The sequence below is a fragment of the Filicampus tigris genome, chromosome 6 (genome assembly GCF_054856515.1).
Source record: "Filicampus tigris isolate MCC_2025a chromosome 6, RoL_Ftig_1.0, whole genome shotgun sequence".
NCBI lineage: Eukaryota > Metazoa > Chordata > Actinopteri > Syngnathiformes > Syngnathidae > Filicampus > Filicampus tigris.
The window spans coordinates 19,020,308-19,036,123 of NC_141222.1; the positions used below are offsets into that span (position 1 = coordinate 19,020,308).

At 40.8% G+C, this 15,816-nt stretch overlaps 1 protein-coding gene across 4 annotated transcripts in view; it reads left to right on the plus strand.

The window, feature by feature from the left end:
• tbck (TBC1 domain containing kinase) overlaps window positions 1-14,700 on the plus strand; it is a 27,545-nt gene extending 12,845 nt beyond the window's left edge. For 3 of the 4 annotated variants that reach the window (XM_086033269.1, XM_086033267.1, XM_086033270.1), the window contains 6 exons: window positions 922-958; window positions 2,551-2,712; window positions 7,842-8,014; window positions 8,692-8,852; window positions 9,526-9,685; window positions 10,402-10,607. In XM_086033269.1, the coding sequence (XP_085889395.1) occupies window positions 922-958; window positions 2,551-2,712; window positions 7,842-8,014; window positions 8,692-8,852; window positions 9,526-9,685; window positions 10,402-10,512 (804 nt within the window). In that variant the 3' untranslated portion in view covers window positions 10,513-10,607. Of the gene's footprint in view, window positions 1-921; window positions 959-2,550; window positions 2,713-7,841; window positions 8,015-8,691; window positions 8,853-9,525; window positions 9,686-10,401; window positions 10,608-13,878 lie in introns of those variants that run through there. The other variant, XM_086033268.1, reaches the window with a different exon arrangement.
• Window positions 14,701-15,816: the final 1,116 nt, after the last annotated feature.

The following is a 15,816-nucleotide window of genomic DNA, read 5'->3' on the forward strand; positions in this document are numbered from 1 at the left end:
CAATCAAATCACTCCCGGCATCTCATGTATGCCGATAATACAATATTGAAACTTCTGTCCTCCCTCTCTTCACGCTACTGTTTCAAATTTACAGTCTGATTTTGTTTCAACATGCTTTCGTTAATTCCAAATTACGATTGAAGTTAGTATTATTTAAAAGTGAATAGGTGAATTTGCAAATAGCGTATCACAACTAGTTAAGTGTAACAGGCACCTGTGGCGCAAAAATAACTAAATAAACCCGCGGCTAATTTGATGTACTGTTGAAGCGTGCAAGGTGTCCTCTCCAATAAATCCTGAGGCCAAAAGCAGACCTTCCGTAATGTGTATCCAGAGGTTTAATTTAGGTTGTTTTCAATTTGGCTCCCCCTTCCGGGTGTGCCATTTATGCTGCACTAATCCAATCTGGCCCAAACTCAACATCCTGTCGTTTGAAATTGAGGCTGCGGCCGGTGGCGCCGCTTATCGTTTGTGTGCGCGGAGTGAAACAACGGCATGCTCCTCGGCTCACCCTCCCTCAATTATCTGTCAGCTGAGTGGCCGAGATAAGCGCCAGCTGTCCACATCCGGCGATAACCATCCCCCACCACCCCCCGTACATCTGGCAGGTGTGTGTACAGGTGCTTCATTAACGGCCGACTATGCTTCACAATGTATTCATGTAGTCTAATTTAGCTTTTAAATTAGTCCTCAGGGGCAGGATTGAGAGATTGCAAATTGGTATAATGAGATTAATTGTGACTCGGAATCATAGTCAGCAGTTTTTGTTCCTTCTTTGCTGTCTGTTCCTTCAGGGCTTTCAGAGTTACGATAAGTCACTGACTAATGCCCATTTCGTGATGCTCATTTCAGCACATTGTGGAGAACAAATGTTGCTTTATCTCACTAATGTTTTTCCCGCCTTGTCTCTTACATTCACAGCTGTATGCCATTCCTTGGTTCCTGACCATGTTCACCCGTGAGTAGTTATCATAAGTCTCATTTACACAGACATCCTGCAAAATTGTGACTCAATTGTGTGACTGTCCGTTGAATTTCTCCTTAAGGGTGGGTATAATATACAAAAAAAAAATAAATAAATAAAATTGAATTAAAGTTTAAATTAGGGCATCGGTGACATAACAGTAGAGCTGGAAGACTGTATGTCTTCGCCTTTCAGAAGTAACCCAGCGAAGGATAATCTTGCCATAAAACTGTGACCCATAATGTAAGCAGATAACCAAATGATGGACAATGTCAGAGTCAGATGTGACATTTAAAATTCTACGTTTTCTAGTGTCACCTTAATACTCTCGCACTCAAATTTCGCCACATTGTTGGCATGTGTGTCCCCTGCTTTTTGCACAGGTGTCATTACATCGCGCTTCTATTACAGCTCTGATACTACTTCTGTAGGCAGCAAATTCCCATATCATCATCGTCATACTAGTCCATGTCGTGCTGGTTATACAGAACAATGGCAAAAAAAATAAAAACATCCAGCTTTTATAAACCATGTGAAAGAGGCTACAGTAGGGATGACTGGTGGAAGTGAACAAAGTACAATAGCATTAGTAGGCTTCGGGAGTCTGCTTCCATTTGAGGAACAAAGAATGAATGAGACTGAAAAGGTCAGAGGCTTCCCCTGGGATGTTATTTTTCATATTTTGGTGACCTTTATTCATTTATTCATTATTTAGTCTACTGATTAATCTGTAAAATATTTTTGATGACTCAAGCCAATGGAACAGCTGTGTTTAATTCTTAAGAGACCCTCAAAATGGACGTGCTCTGCTGAAAAAAAATGTCTGCAATTCTTAAATGGTAAATGCCATGTTTTTTTGAAATCCCTTCAACTAAAACCTGAAGTCTAGGCCATCAGCACATCTTGACGGTTTTATTTCAAATCAACTGTAGTGTTTTTTTTTACAAAGGCCAAAATTGTATAAACGCTGTCATTGTCCAAACTGGCTGTGTTTTCTGGTTTAGTTTCCGCCATCTGTCCCAGCATGAGAAGCACACATATTGAGAGTGCGGCTGTGGTGGAAAGGAGTGTGAAGCATGACCTTCTTACCTCCTTTTCACCCCCCTGAGGCAGAGTCCAGCACTAGGGTGTCCTGCTCTGACTGCTAATGTCCACCTTCCGAGCATCAGCCAGTTTTTCAGGGTCATGTTCTCGTCACATACATAATATACCACATTGACTGCCACTCCAACGCCGCAGCACACCCACAGGGGATCCAAACTGGTGGATGATCTACTTCATATGTGAAAACGATCATAAAAAAAAAGTAGGATGGCCATGTTAAATATTCTGCCAGAAAACCAGCCCCGCATGCAAACTCCCCATGGGCAACCTTTCCCCAGCACATTTCTTTTCTGGATTGGCCTTTTTTTTCTTTCTTTTTGCACAAACACAACCGCGCTTTAGCCAATGTATAATTCACATATGCAAATTATGCTGTTTTCTTTACAAAGCGTTTTCATTGTGGCCAGATCTTGTTGTCTCACATGCTGCTGCGTCTCTTTGATTTATTTATTTATTTTTCATATCTGCACCCTTCTTTGCAGATGTGTTCCCGTTGCACAAGATCTTCCACCTGTGGGACACGCTGCTGCTGGGGAACTCGTCGTTCCCGTTATGCATCGGCATGGCCATATTGCAGCAGCTTAGGGACCGCCTTCTTGCCAATGGCTTCAATGAGTGCATCCTGCTGTTCTCTGACCTGCCAGGTGACTGTTAACATGTATTATCACAGTGGTTTTCAGAAATTTTACACCATGACCACCTGAAAAAAATTACTCATCTCTCAAAAGTACCACCATCATTACCAACATTAAAATACGGCAACATTGTAAGCCAACTGTAAGTGTTCATCAAAAATGAAGAAAATTATGTTTTATCTCTAAATGGTATATTTAATATTATTTTAAGCCAATGTAACATGTTGCACGATTTGTGGCTTTGTGGCCACATACGTGGACAGCACATTCTAGCTCTTCTGGCCACAAGCGTGTGCACTGTGGAACTGTGGGTGTTTTGGACACATGCGGGCAATTACACTGCCATCTTGTGGTCTCAGAAGAGTATTACATACTACAGTCAAAATACATTATACAAAATACAGTAGAATACAATACAAAAAACTAAAAGATGATGCTTAGTTTTTCTTCTAATTTATTTCCAATAATCCCAAATAGCAAAAAGAAATGCAAAATGCATATAAAATAGTTTGGGCCTTAGGAGGTTAAGCAATGTGCTTAAATATAGAAAAATAAAGTTTTCTGTTGCTGGCTCAGATGAGATGTGAAATATCTTCTAAGACAGCCAGAAAAAATTTATTCAAAGCCCTTTTAATGAAAGGACCTGGATTCATGAGAATGTTCACAGGAACATAGTTTTCTGGTGTTCAAATACATATATAATGTAAGGCATTTCTAGGCTTAAAACTGTTTTAAAAGTGAGTTTTATGATTTCACTCTATTGCAGATGTTGACCTGGGTTGGAATGTAACTCCCACAATGAACAGGGAATCACTGTACTCCCAAACGGACTTTGTTAAAAAATTGAATAAAAACAGGAAAACTTTACACTTTTACTTACACACATTTTCTTCTTGAGACAACCTGGAGTACTGTTGTTATCATGATCCATCAAATTTTGTCGAACTGCCCTGAATTTCACACTTCAACACAAGTTGAAGTGAAATTTCTTAAAACCACTGCAAGCACTGGCATCCCCCTTCCGTGAAATCCTTCTCCTTATCTGCTATTGCAAGTTCAGTGTGCATCTCTGTGGAAATGAGATGCAAGCAGGCTGCCTCCAGCACCAAAACACTTGAGTTACAGCGGCGTAATATGGACTAAAATTTTTAGGCAGCTTGCTGTTGGGACAGTCTTATGTTTTCTGCTTTAAAATAGTTCCGCTGCAATGACAAACTTGCCTGACCAAGCCGCGTTTTCGACTGCACACTACCCACTCTTCTGATTGACAAAAACAGATACAAGGCACTAAAAAGTGGTATTTTTACAAGTACGCAGTCAGCCTAGGTGCTTCAGTATTTTACTTCACTCCTTTTTGTAGCCTTTGGCTAACAACCACATCCTGTTACGTCGTTGCTGCAATAGAATACTTGGATATTGTAAGCACATTGTGGTATTGGATTCCACATTGTCCAGTTTGCTGTCGTGCTCCTCTCTGATTAAACTCGTTGTGAGGTAAATACGGGAGAAATTCCCATTACTCCATTGTTGTTGTTCATCCAATGCCTCGTGGTTTTCGCCTGTAATATTAGAGCACAAGTGATGTTGTTGCCTTTGGGATTTGCGGTTAGTTCTCTCATTGTGGCCTCGCACGGTGCATTACTTCAGCGAAAAAATAAGATTGGCACAGAGCGAGCATGTGGCATTCACAATGAACTTGAGAATGTACAAAACGCATGGGGGATGACTTCCCTTTTAAAGCTCTTGCTTTGCCAGATTCTGCTGGGCCTTGCTCTCTGGCCTTTCTAAAAACATAACAACGAAACCAAGTCCAGCAACCTCCCGCCTTCCTAGTTGCCTTCCCTGTTTTACTACTTGACATGCGCATGTGACTGAGGAAGGAGGGCAAGGCAGAGGCAGATCTCCTTATAAAGGCAAAATATGTCAGGTGAAATAAGATGCAGGCAGCTCCTTTGCCAAGCTTTCTGAAGAGCGTGGGCCCTTGCCATCACCTTAAAGTGAAAGTCAACCCAAATTTTTTTCAAGAATATATTCTATGCAAGCCCACTAGTTGAAACTAGGCATTCTTATAGATATTGCGTTTGTGAAATAAGAATTAATCTACTCGTTTTTAGCCATCTCTGGCGGCGGCCATTTTGTCACTTCTGTCGACTGAAAATGACATCACAACTACTCAGGGCTCAGGTAACGACCAATCACAGCTCAGCTTCAGAAAACAGGTCAGCCGTGATTGGACGTTACCTGAGCAGTTGTGATGTCATTTTCAGTTGACAAAAGTGACAAAATGGCCGCCCCCTGAGATGCCTAAAAACGGGTGGATTTTGCTGCTTAACTCATATTCCACAAACGCAAAATTAATCTGAATGCCGTGTCTCAACTAGTGGGCCTGCTGGGAACATATTCTTGAAAAAAGTATGTTTGGGTTGACTTCCACTTTAACTCATATTTCACAAAAGCAATATTAATCAGAATGCCGTGTTTCAACTCCAGTGAAAAGTCTGGAAGTAACTGTGTTAGTGGAAAAAGTAGCTATCCCGTGGTACAAAAACATGTCACTTTGTCACAGTTCCTAAAATTGCCGATGTCCAGGAAACACAGTGTAGGTCAATTAACAGATGAATTGTTTCTAGTTACTTTCAGGAAACATCATAATTTGATGATGTGATGGTGTCATGGTTAAATACAACCTTTAATTCCAAAAAGCGTAAGATTAGCACTGCAACATTGTGCCTGTGAGCATGCGCTATATCTCAGCCTGACACCTGTGGTCAATCAATCTCAGTTTGTTTGGCCCGTAGCCTCGAGTTATACCGTAAGTCACTCGAGTTTAGGGACTTCATTGATTCACATTGGAGCATTGAGGTATTTATTGATGACGCAGCAGCATTTGCCTTCACGGAACATTAGTATCTGTCTCTGTAAGAGGAATTGGGCACTGAATTTATGGGCTCCAGCTTGTAGATTTGACAGGGAACAACAAACCACAGCTTCGATTGTTGAACTACGATGACATGCAGTTTTGTCATGTAGATTGAAACAGGGCTACTTACATTTTCCTACACTCTCAGGGAAAAAAGCGTACTGTTAGGGTGCTTTTTTTTTTGTTCTCCAAAGGCACCAATTTTTGTGATGCACCCTGTTGTAGTCACAGTCCTAAAGGTACAAGTTTAGCACTTTTTTCTGACAGTGTAGCATACATACATGCACAGGAGAGGAATCAAATTATTGGTATTGGCAGAATTCTGTCTGTGCTACCATAACTAGCGCCTTACCATTTGGGCTTTTTTTGTGTGTGTGGTTATCCAATTATCAGGTCACAAACTCCTATCATGGCTAAGTGTGATGTTTAATGAAAGTGCAGCATTTCCAAGTTGTCCTACCTTGGAAGTCCAATTAGTAGTTAGCATTATGCAGGTTTGTTAGCTTGAGACAAATATATTCTGTACGATTTCAGTTGACCAATTGTCTTATATTATTTATGATAATGATTTGACCACATTTCCTTAATTGGCTATTCAGTATTGAATGTTTTTTTATGTTTCTTTTAATGGGAGGTTTTGTATTGAGCAACAAAATGCTTATGCCACAGTGTATGTCTGTATTTGTCAACTTCATATAGCTGACGTGATGTAGTTCGCCTTAAAAAGTCAACCCCCCAAATTTATTTTCAAAAATATGTTCTATGAGCCTCCACTAATCAAAACACGGCATTCTGATTAATATTGTATTTGTTGAATATATTAAATAGCAAAATCCACCCGTTTTTATCCATCTCAGTGGGCGGCCATTTTGTTACTTGCTGTCAACTGAAAATGACATCACAGTTGCTCAAGGCTCAGGTAACTAACAACCAATCACGGCTGAGCTTCAGAAAACAGGTGAGCCGTGATTGGTTGTTACCTGAGCCCTAAGAAACTGTGATGTCATTTTCAGTTGACAGCAAGTAACAAATTGGCAGCCCCCTGAGATGGATAAAAACATGTGGATTTTGCTTCTTAACTCATGTTATGAGCGATATAAATTAAATTGTATTGTATTGTATTGTATATTCCACAAACACAATATTAATCAGAATTCTGTATTTTAACTAGTGGAGGCACATAGAACATAATATTGTAAATATTTTTTGGGTGTTGACTTCGTCTTTCAGTTAACGATTCAAGACTGAATTCCTGCACGCAAACAGGCTGAGAATTTTTGCTGTTGACATTGACAGTTTGTAGGAGTATTCTTACCAGGGAGTTGTGAAATATCCCCTTGTCAGTTTTATCATCAGGCCATGATGTTCCCAAGCTGAAACATGGGCTAGACAACTATTTTAATTTCATTATACTTTAGCAACTACCGGCTTTATCTTACAAATAACTTGTATTACAGATGACAATCCTATTATTTTGGACTCTTGAGTTATAATAGTACAATCAATTAGTCTTTTTGTAGCTTTCCTGTTAATTGGATTGGTAATTAATTTTCTGAATGTTAGGAACTCCTCTTTTCGTGCCAGTTTTATAATGGTCAGAAAAATGATTCACACAGGAGGTACGTCACAGTCAATGTCTGCGCAGATGTAGCTCTACTTTTCATAGCTAACGTCATGTGGTTGTTCTTTTGCAAACTTGTCAAGACAGACATCAACAACACCTCTGCTGGCTGCAACCAAATTGTGAATTCCATTTTGCTTCCACACAATGGACCAAATTCTTAACCATCAATTAATTGATTATTATGCTCAACCTGTTTGGAATGCCCCATTTGGGTCCGATATGTAAATGTACTGAAAGCAGCAGAAAATTAGTAAGTAAAGCGGAAAAGCGGAAATCTATGAATGAAATATGGCCCAAATTACAAAATAAAAAACATAAACAAAGCTCAAACCCATGAGGAGCATCAATTAAGTCACTGAGCCATGGTATTGCATCTTCTGGTGTGCACCACACAAAGGGCACTGACTGCTTGAGTAACAAAAAGTCTTTACCTTTGTTGTTGTCACTGCATTACCCATACCAAAGAGAAACATTTTATGGCTGTAGTTTCATTGTCTTTTTTTTCTTTCTTAGAGATTTTTTGATGATTTGCAACCTAGTTAACACAGCTAACTGAGTGGCTCGTTGGTTCATTTGGGTTTTTTTCCCCTCTAGAAATTGACATCGAACGCTGCGTCCGTGAATCCATCAACCTCTTCTTCTGGACACCAAAAAGTGCAACATACAGACAACACGCACAACCACCGAAGGTCTCCGGTGACAACAGCTTTGGAAAAACCACAACGTGCTACTCCTCTGACGATCAAGATTTTCCCAAGACGGACCTGGTCAGTATAGTAATACATATTACCACATATGTTGGAGACATACAGTAAGTAATGTCCACACATTATAGTATAAGGTCACGTTTCTTATAAATGCATTTCACAGTGTGTAAAACACAATAAATACAACGAACTTCATTGAAGTAGGAGATAACTAAATGTTTCAAAATCATACACTCTGCCAAGCATAGTTTTGACAAATGTTTTGTTTTTACTCAGACTCTAACAGTCTACAAAAATACCAGAAGAAAGAAAACTCCACCCATGCACACAGTTCGACTGTGCTTTGTGCTAGACTTGCGTTCAAAAATAGGGCATATCGTCTTACATAATGGACAAGACTACATTTTGGCAATTGGGCAATTCTGTATGAAATGATTTGTGGATTTTGTGTGATCAATCGTTTCTAAACCTTTAATATTGGTGGCTCTCACTCTCATTTAAGCGACAGAGGGGTGTGTGCGTGCCGGTGTCTGCATCTTATTTTGCAGTCATGAAAAACATTATTAGACCACCCTTGTTTCTTCAGTTTGTTGTTCATTTTAATTACATAGTTCAAAGGTACATTTTTGGCTTCTTTTCTGTCTGTCAGTCACAGGTAGCACTTTCAGTGGTGCCCAGCATAAAAATAAACAAACTTCAGAAAATAATGTAGTCAAATAATCAGATTTCCTTTGCAGTCTCGGGAGCCTCTTGTGCTGCTGGACCTGAAAGCCGAGGTGTCCCCTCGCATCTCGGCAGAGGACTTCATCGACCTATGCGAGATGTCATACACCGCAAATAACCGGACCAAAGCCAGAAGGCCAACAATCATTGCAGTTGACATTCGCAGTGCAGAGGAGTATCCTTACAAGGATGTTGTGAATTATGCTCCTTATCAATTTCCTCAAAAGATTTCATTATCAGGAAATGGCGTGCATAAGCTGTAACATGAGCTGGAAGATTCATTTTGTTCTTTTTTTAAGCACTTTTTTTTATCATCTAATCAGCTTTGTAAAATTGTTTAAGCCATTCAGCCAGTTAGTCAAATTTGAATTGGGTTTTTTTTTCTCACGGGATTTCATTCATCTTCTAAGGTTCGCCAGCTTCCATCGCTATTCTCACAGTAGCTTGAATTACTATATATATAATAGTTCTATTGTTTTGGAACTGAATTATAATACTGTGCAGGTTTGAATTTCAGTATAGGTTTCACCCCAAAGAATTGCAATTGTTAAGAGCTTTTTTGCTCAGCGGGTTTTGTTAATTGATTTAGGATACTAGGTAGTGATAGGCATTTGACATAATTTCTTTTTGATTATTTGATTTTAACTTTTACTTTTAGTCCTTCAAATTCTAAATAAAGGGACGGGAAAATCTCTTTCTGAAACTCCTGTACCCATGCCAGTCCCCTACTGAATAATAGTGCTTTATATTTAAAATTGCAAGTTATTGTATCCTAGCAGCGATAGTAAGGAAGCAGAGTCCAGCCTGGTTTTAACTGGTTAAGTGGTTCTTAACCTCACGGCAACCAGCTTCAGCAGAGGCCACATGTCTGGCAGCATCAACATTCCCTTCAGCACGGCGTTCGGCACAGATGACGAGGTGCTGCAATGTCCAGCAACGGGAACCCTCCAGAGCTACAGAGGGCGGATTGTTGTCGTCATCGGCCACGCCATGAAAAGTGCTTCTGTGGTAAGGCCACATTTACAAAAGCACACAGTCAGGCAAAGAACTTGTCAAAGAATAAGGAAGCTCATTACAAATTCTAACCGAATTTAGCAGAAATGATTTTCTTATGTTGTTGTTTGTGAAATTACTACATATTACCGTAATTAAATGAGCACATTTCCTGGATAGTTTGAAAGTTTGACATCATTCGCGGGTTGCTTGCATGAATCATCCTGGCCAATTGTTGCACAAAATAGATACATTGGTGAGATTGACCAAGTGCCTGTTAGATGTAACATGATGACATCACTTCTGTCTTCCTCTCAAGAGATATGGATGGAGGACAACTGTAGAATACAGCAAAAACAGTTTTGCATAGTTCACTCTTTGTAAATTCCGTATTTTGCTTGCGGGACTATTTGGATCATCAATATTCCTTTGTGATCTCAATGGAATAAATTAGCCTTGGCACCGGGGATAAACAACTCCCAAGTTGGGACATTGCTTTAATTTGGAAAACATGTCGTTATATGTTGGAACATGTTCGTGTTTCCAAACGTGTTGGAAAAAAATGAGGAGGTTTGAGCCTGTGGTCGCGACATGGACATGTAATGCTGTTATACATTTCTTTGCATTGCCACCCCCCAGCAATGCTTTCCTGTATGGCTGCACATGATGCACATGCAAGAAACCCCAACTGCAGGTATTGTTAAGTGTTCCATCTTTCTGTTTCCTCCTAGTTTTCTGCACACCTTGTCAAGGTGAACTTCCCACGGGTTTGCATCCTAGATGGAGGGATCAACAAGCTGAAGCCCACAGGACTCCTGACTGTCCCTTCCCCTCAGATATGACCCAAGCGGTTAAGTCAGTTGGGAAAGACTATGTACATACTCTTGGTGTGTTTTTTTCTGATACCATCATAAATAAAAGAATGGATCTACCCTAATGATATTTTTATGCATCTAGCTTGGCACTGAAAATTAAAAAGACACAGTGGGACTGCTTATGTTGAATGAGCTAGACTATTTCCAAAATGTTTGGGGAAAATATGCGCCTTTTAAGTCACATAAAAACCTCAGGTTGGAATCGTTATCATTCATGACCACTGTACATCCAGAAACTTGAGCTCAGTGGGGTACCTAAAAACAGTGTTTGGCTTCTGTGTTTGTATTGTCACCAGAAAATTGTGATGACCACAGAAAAAAAATATTGTGACTCGTGGTGAGTATTGGGAAACATGTCATGTCATGTCATCTTCCAAACCGCTTATCCTATATAGGGTCGCGGGGAGTTGCTGGAGCCTATCCCAGCCGTCAATGGGCGAAGGCAGACTACACCCCGAACTGGTCGCCAGCCAGTCACAGGGCACACATAGACACTGTCACTGAGCGTGAATCGATCCCACTCTGCCCGCACACAACTCAGGCGTGTGTACCACTACACTATCAGCGGACCTATTGGGAAACATCTTGCGCTAAAATAGTATTGCAATAATTTGACTACGTTTAGTTGATGGTTACGCTAAAAGGCTGTTCAAAACCACAATTCAAGTGCTTCTTCTTTTCACATAAAGTTGAAGAAAAGCAGATCAGTGCAGCCCTCAACCCGGCTTGGTGGAAACTCTCGAGTTTGGCCAGTCCAAGACCTCTATAGCTCTTGTCAAGTCAACTTTATTTACCGGTATTACAGCACTGATTCACAACAAAAGTATCCCAAGGCATTTTAAACTCAAACACATCCCATGTTCTGGGCTGGGTTGAAATGGAGAGTCAGAGATAAGATGGAGGATAGAAGGGATGGATTGACCAAGGCAGACAACAGAGCAATGGGCACATCATTGTCCTTAAAATTCCTGTCATTTTTCATCTTGATAAGGTGTCCTGCCCAAAATCCCTTGGACATCTGATTCTGATTGAGCTAGACAAGAAAGGCATTGTCGATGATGAGTAGTTCGCTCAGAAAGTGGAAGCCAAATCATACAAGGGCAACATCTACACTTTTCCTGTCTACTTCTGGATTGACAATAGCAAGAGGGGGCAAAGGTGGGTTGCTTTGTGTGCTTGTCTGCCAACATGCCAACAGATACAGTACATTAATACATGATGCAAATAATCTGCGCTCCCCCCCCCCCCCCATCCCCTCACTTGCAAATGAATGCTGTAGTGTTGTTTGTCTATAAAATTGTACATCTCTGCACAACACTATCCTTATTAACATTAAAGAAAAAAACGAAAATATAGATCTGCTGGTATTGATTATTCATTTATTATCCAATCCGCTTATCCTCACAAGGGTCGCGGGCGTGCTGGAGCTCATCCCAGCTGTCTTCGGGCAGTAGGCGGGGTACATCCTGAACTGGTTGCCAGCCACTTCAGTGGCTACTTTTACTAGCATAAATGTTTGTTTGGAATCCCGATATTAAAAAAAAATCATTACGAGCGATCAATGTAACCTCATTTATCAAAGCAGGAAGTAAAACCTATACAATATAATGTTTATTCTTTCAGGCTAAAGCTCTGTCGTATTTATACATTCATGTGCAGACATCATGAAATAAATATGAATAGAAATACACGTCCCCTCAATCATTATGCAGTCAGGAAGACCTGTTTTACTTTCTGTTTAGACCCAAGTTTATGGTAGCGCCCCCTTAAATGAGGGGAGGGTCTAATAACATGTCTAAACATACCTTGAACGAGGAACCAGGACATGCCTGGACTTGCCTAAAAACATGTCATGTCATGTCATCTTCCAAACCGCTTATCCTATACAGGGTCGCGGGGAATTGCTGGAGCCTATCCCAGCCGTCAATGGGCGAAGGCAGACTACAACCCGAACTGGTCGCCAGCCAGTCGCAGGGCACACATAGACACTGTCACTGAGCAGGAATCGATCCCACGCTGCCCGCACACAACTCAGGCGTGTGTACCACTACACTATCAGTGGACGCCTAAAAACATGTCCCTAGTTTACTTTGATCAAGGCGAAAGTAGATGTCAGAGGATCCCCATATTTGGGTATACCGGAAAGGCCTACAAAGATGGCGGCAGCCAGGACATGCCTGGACTTGCCTGGGTGACATCACCCTCCAAAACATGTCCCTCCATTACTTTGGATGAGGCGGAAGTATGATGTCAGAGGATACCCATATTTGGGCATGCAGGAAAGACTGGAAAAGATGGCAGCAGCCAGGACGTGCCTGGACTTGCCCGGGTGACATCACCGTCCAAAACATGTCTGAACATGCCCGGGCATGTTCTTCGTGAACTCAGCTGAAGCGGAAGCATGAGGTCCGAGGATGCCCTTATTTGGATATAATAGATCACCGGAAATGACGTGTAAAAGGGGCGTGGACTAGTGATGTAACGACAAAATGGCCGACAGGGAGTGACGCATGGCAGTGCAAAATGGCGGACAGGAAGTGACGTATGGCAATGCAAAATGGCGGACAGGATGTGACATTTCAGGGCGTGGTTAAGGGCGGAATTACATTTCCGCACTACAAAGGGGCGTGGTTAGAGGAGGTATTGGGCGTGGTTATGGGGTGGAATTACACTTCTGGACTACAAAATGATGTCATCAAAGGGCGCGGTTAGGGGCGAGATTCTACTTCCGGACCACAAAATGACGCCATCAGGGGGGCAGGACTTAAAACTGACGTCACAAAAAGGGGCGCGGTTAGGGTGAGATTTCGGGTGACGTCACACCTGTCAAAAGTTTGACGAAAGCGGTATTGTATTGATGCATGTAGCGGTTATATAATTCTAATTCTCAACTCCAGTCCCCAGTTGGACTCTTCCACAACACTGCAGTACAATATAAGACACAAAATATCTATTAATTAAAAAAAAAAAATAAACAGACAACTCAATAATCAAATATCACAATTATAGTATATGACATAAAACCTTCACTTAAAATAAATAATAACAAACACAAAACATGTTTTATAATTCAGTAAAACCACACAAAATACATTATTTACAGGTAAGTACAGTTTAATTTTTTCTTTAGCCAAGTTTTAGTTTTGGAAGTTTATTTATGTGTGCGGTCCGTCGCAGATAAAACAAAACAAAAACAACAAAAAAACGAACCATTCCGTCCCAGGAACAGAATGCCCACCTCTGATTGACATTCCAAATCAACTGGGTTCTTACTTTGAAAAAGTGAGTGATGATAATTGGTCAAAAATAAACATCTGTTCTTTGTGTCAACAGGCTCCCTCTGAGAATTCCTGGCGGAGCATTTCACAGAGGAGCCCCCCCCACCAGCTGCGAAAGGATTTTAAAGTTACGGTTTTAATTTATCGGTCACAATCAACACGAGGAACAGTGACCTGGAGATCCCTTACACTTACTTGAATCCAAAGAAGGTAGAAAACAATGTGGCCATCTAAACGTCGGAAAGTCACAATCAAATGTAGGATCCAATGAATCGCAAATGTGTGTTCTGGGCTTATGCCATTAATATTATTTTTAAATGTGTATTTTTATAATGTAAGGCAGTGGAACTTCCAAAGTTGAACACAATTTGTTCCATGAAGTTGATTGCTATCCAAGTTGATCTAGTTCGTAAAGAAATATTCCTTGGGAAAATAAAAAAGTCTTAGGTGGATTTGGAATCAATAAGTGTTGTGAAGAGTATAATATGTGTATCAACATTTTAACACAGGTCCACTGATAGTGTAGTGGTACACACGCCTGAGTTGTGTGCGGGCAGCGTGGGATCGATTCCCGCTCAGTGACAGTGTCTATATGTGCCCTGCGACTGGCTGGCGACCAGTTCGGGGTGTAGTCTGCCTTCGCCCATTGACGGCTGGGATAGGCTCCAGCAATTCCCTGCAACCTGTATAGGATAAGCGGTTTGGAAGATGACATGACATGACAACATTTTAACACAACTGCTTGGTGGACTGAATTTGTGCATGGAATTGATATTTAACTACCTGTATCGGGATTGTAGTTAAACCTTGTACTAATTAAACAATGTACTTTTTTTTTGTCTGGATGGTGTGCAAATAAAAAGTTTCAATATCTGAAGCATTTAAAAATATGTTTATTTCACAAAATTAGCCCCTGCATGATACCACGTGTGAACGGTGGAGTGTTACGGTTCAGTTGGTTTAATCTGGCTTTCCCCATCATTCACATTTAAGTGTCGCCATCCAGGAACACACAACGCAAGGCAAGAGAGGATGCAACAACGCTTCTGCTTTTCATTATTAAAATGTATCACAGTCTAGAGTCGTTGACGTGGTAGTCGTGTTCTCTTCTAATTTAAACTGAAACTCGGCAATGGATGTGGAGTGTTAAAGAGGTCATTTCTGTCCGTGGGCTATGAAAGCCTTGAAGTTGACCACGTGTTAGGTTTTTGTCATTGTTGCACTGGATTGCCTTTTAAAAAAAAGAAAAAAAAAAAGAAAAGATATGCAGCCAAGCAAAAGCGCTTTTTCAATTTAAGATGTTGTCTTCTTCCCAAGCACGACAACAGGCCGCACCCAAAACACGCACTCTATCGCTGCCAAACTCATCCTACTGATCTGACAGAAGTGATTATACACTCAACAGTCACTGCAATCTAATGAGCTCCAACGCAGTCACTTGAGTGCAAAACACTGCCTTTAAACTGTAGTTTGCTGCAGCAGTTTGGTTGCCTTCTAACTTAGTTTGCTTTGTCTAACCCGAATGAGTTTAAGAAGAAAGCAGCATTTGTTTCTTTGGTTCTTTGTCCAAATAATTTTTGTACTCTCTGTTAACTAAGTTGACGGTCAGATGTTATAGTTTATTTATATTTTTCACTTTGCCAAAGTTTGATTACTTTTTTTCTCACCTGACCAAACAGCCCACACCAAGAAGGAATAGCACCTACTGTCAGGTCAAACCGCCCTAAAGGGTGTGAATTAGGGATGAAACCATTTGATTGCTAAACAGTACCAGTAATCAATCTTGCCAAACCAGATCAGCAAGTATCTACTCTGGCAGAGAATCAACAACAGCTGCAAAGTTGCGACATGCTGCTCTTTAACGATGCTGTTTTTGTTGCGTGACCTGGCAGGGAAGCCTTATGACAATCATCTTTTTGTTCTATTTCCTCCTGGTTCACCGCACACCTTATCAAGGTGAACTTCCCACAAGTTTCAATATCCAATTGGGAAA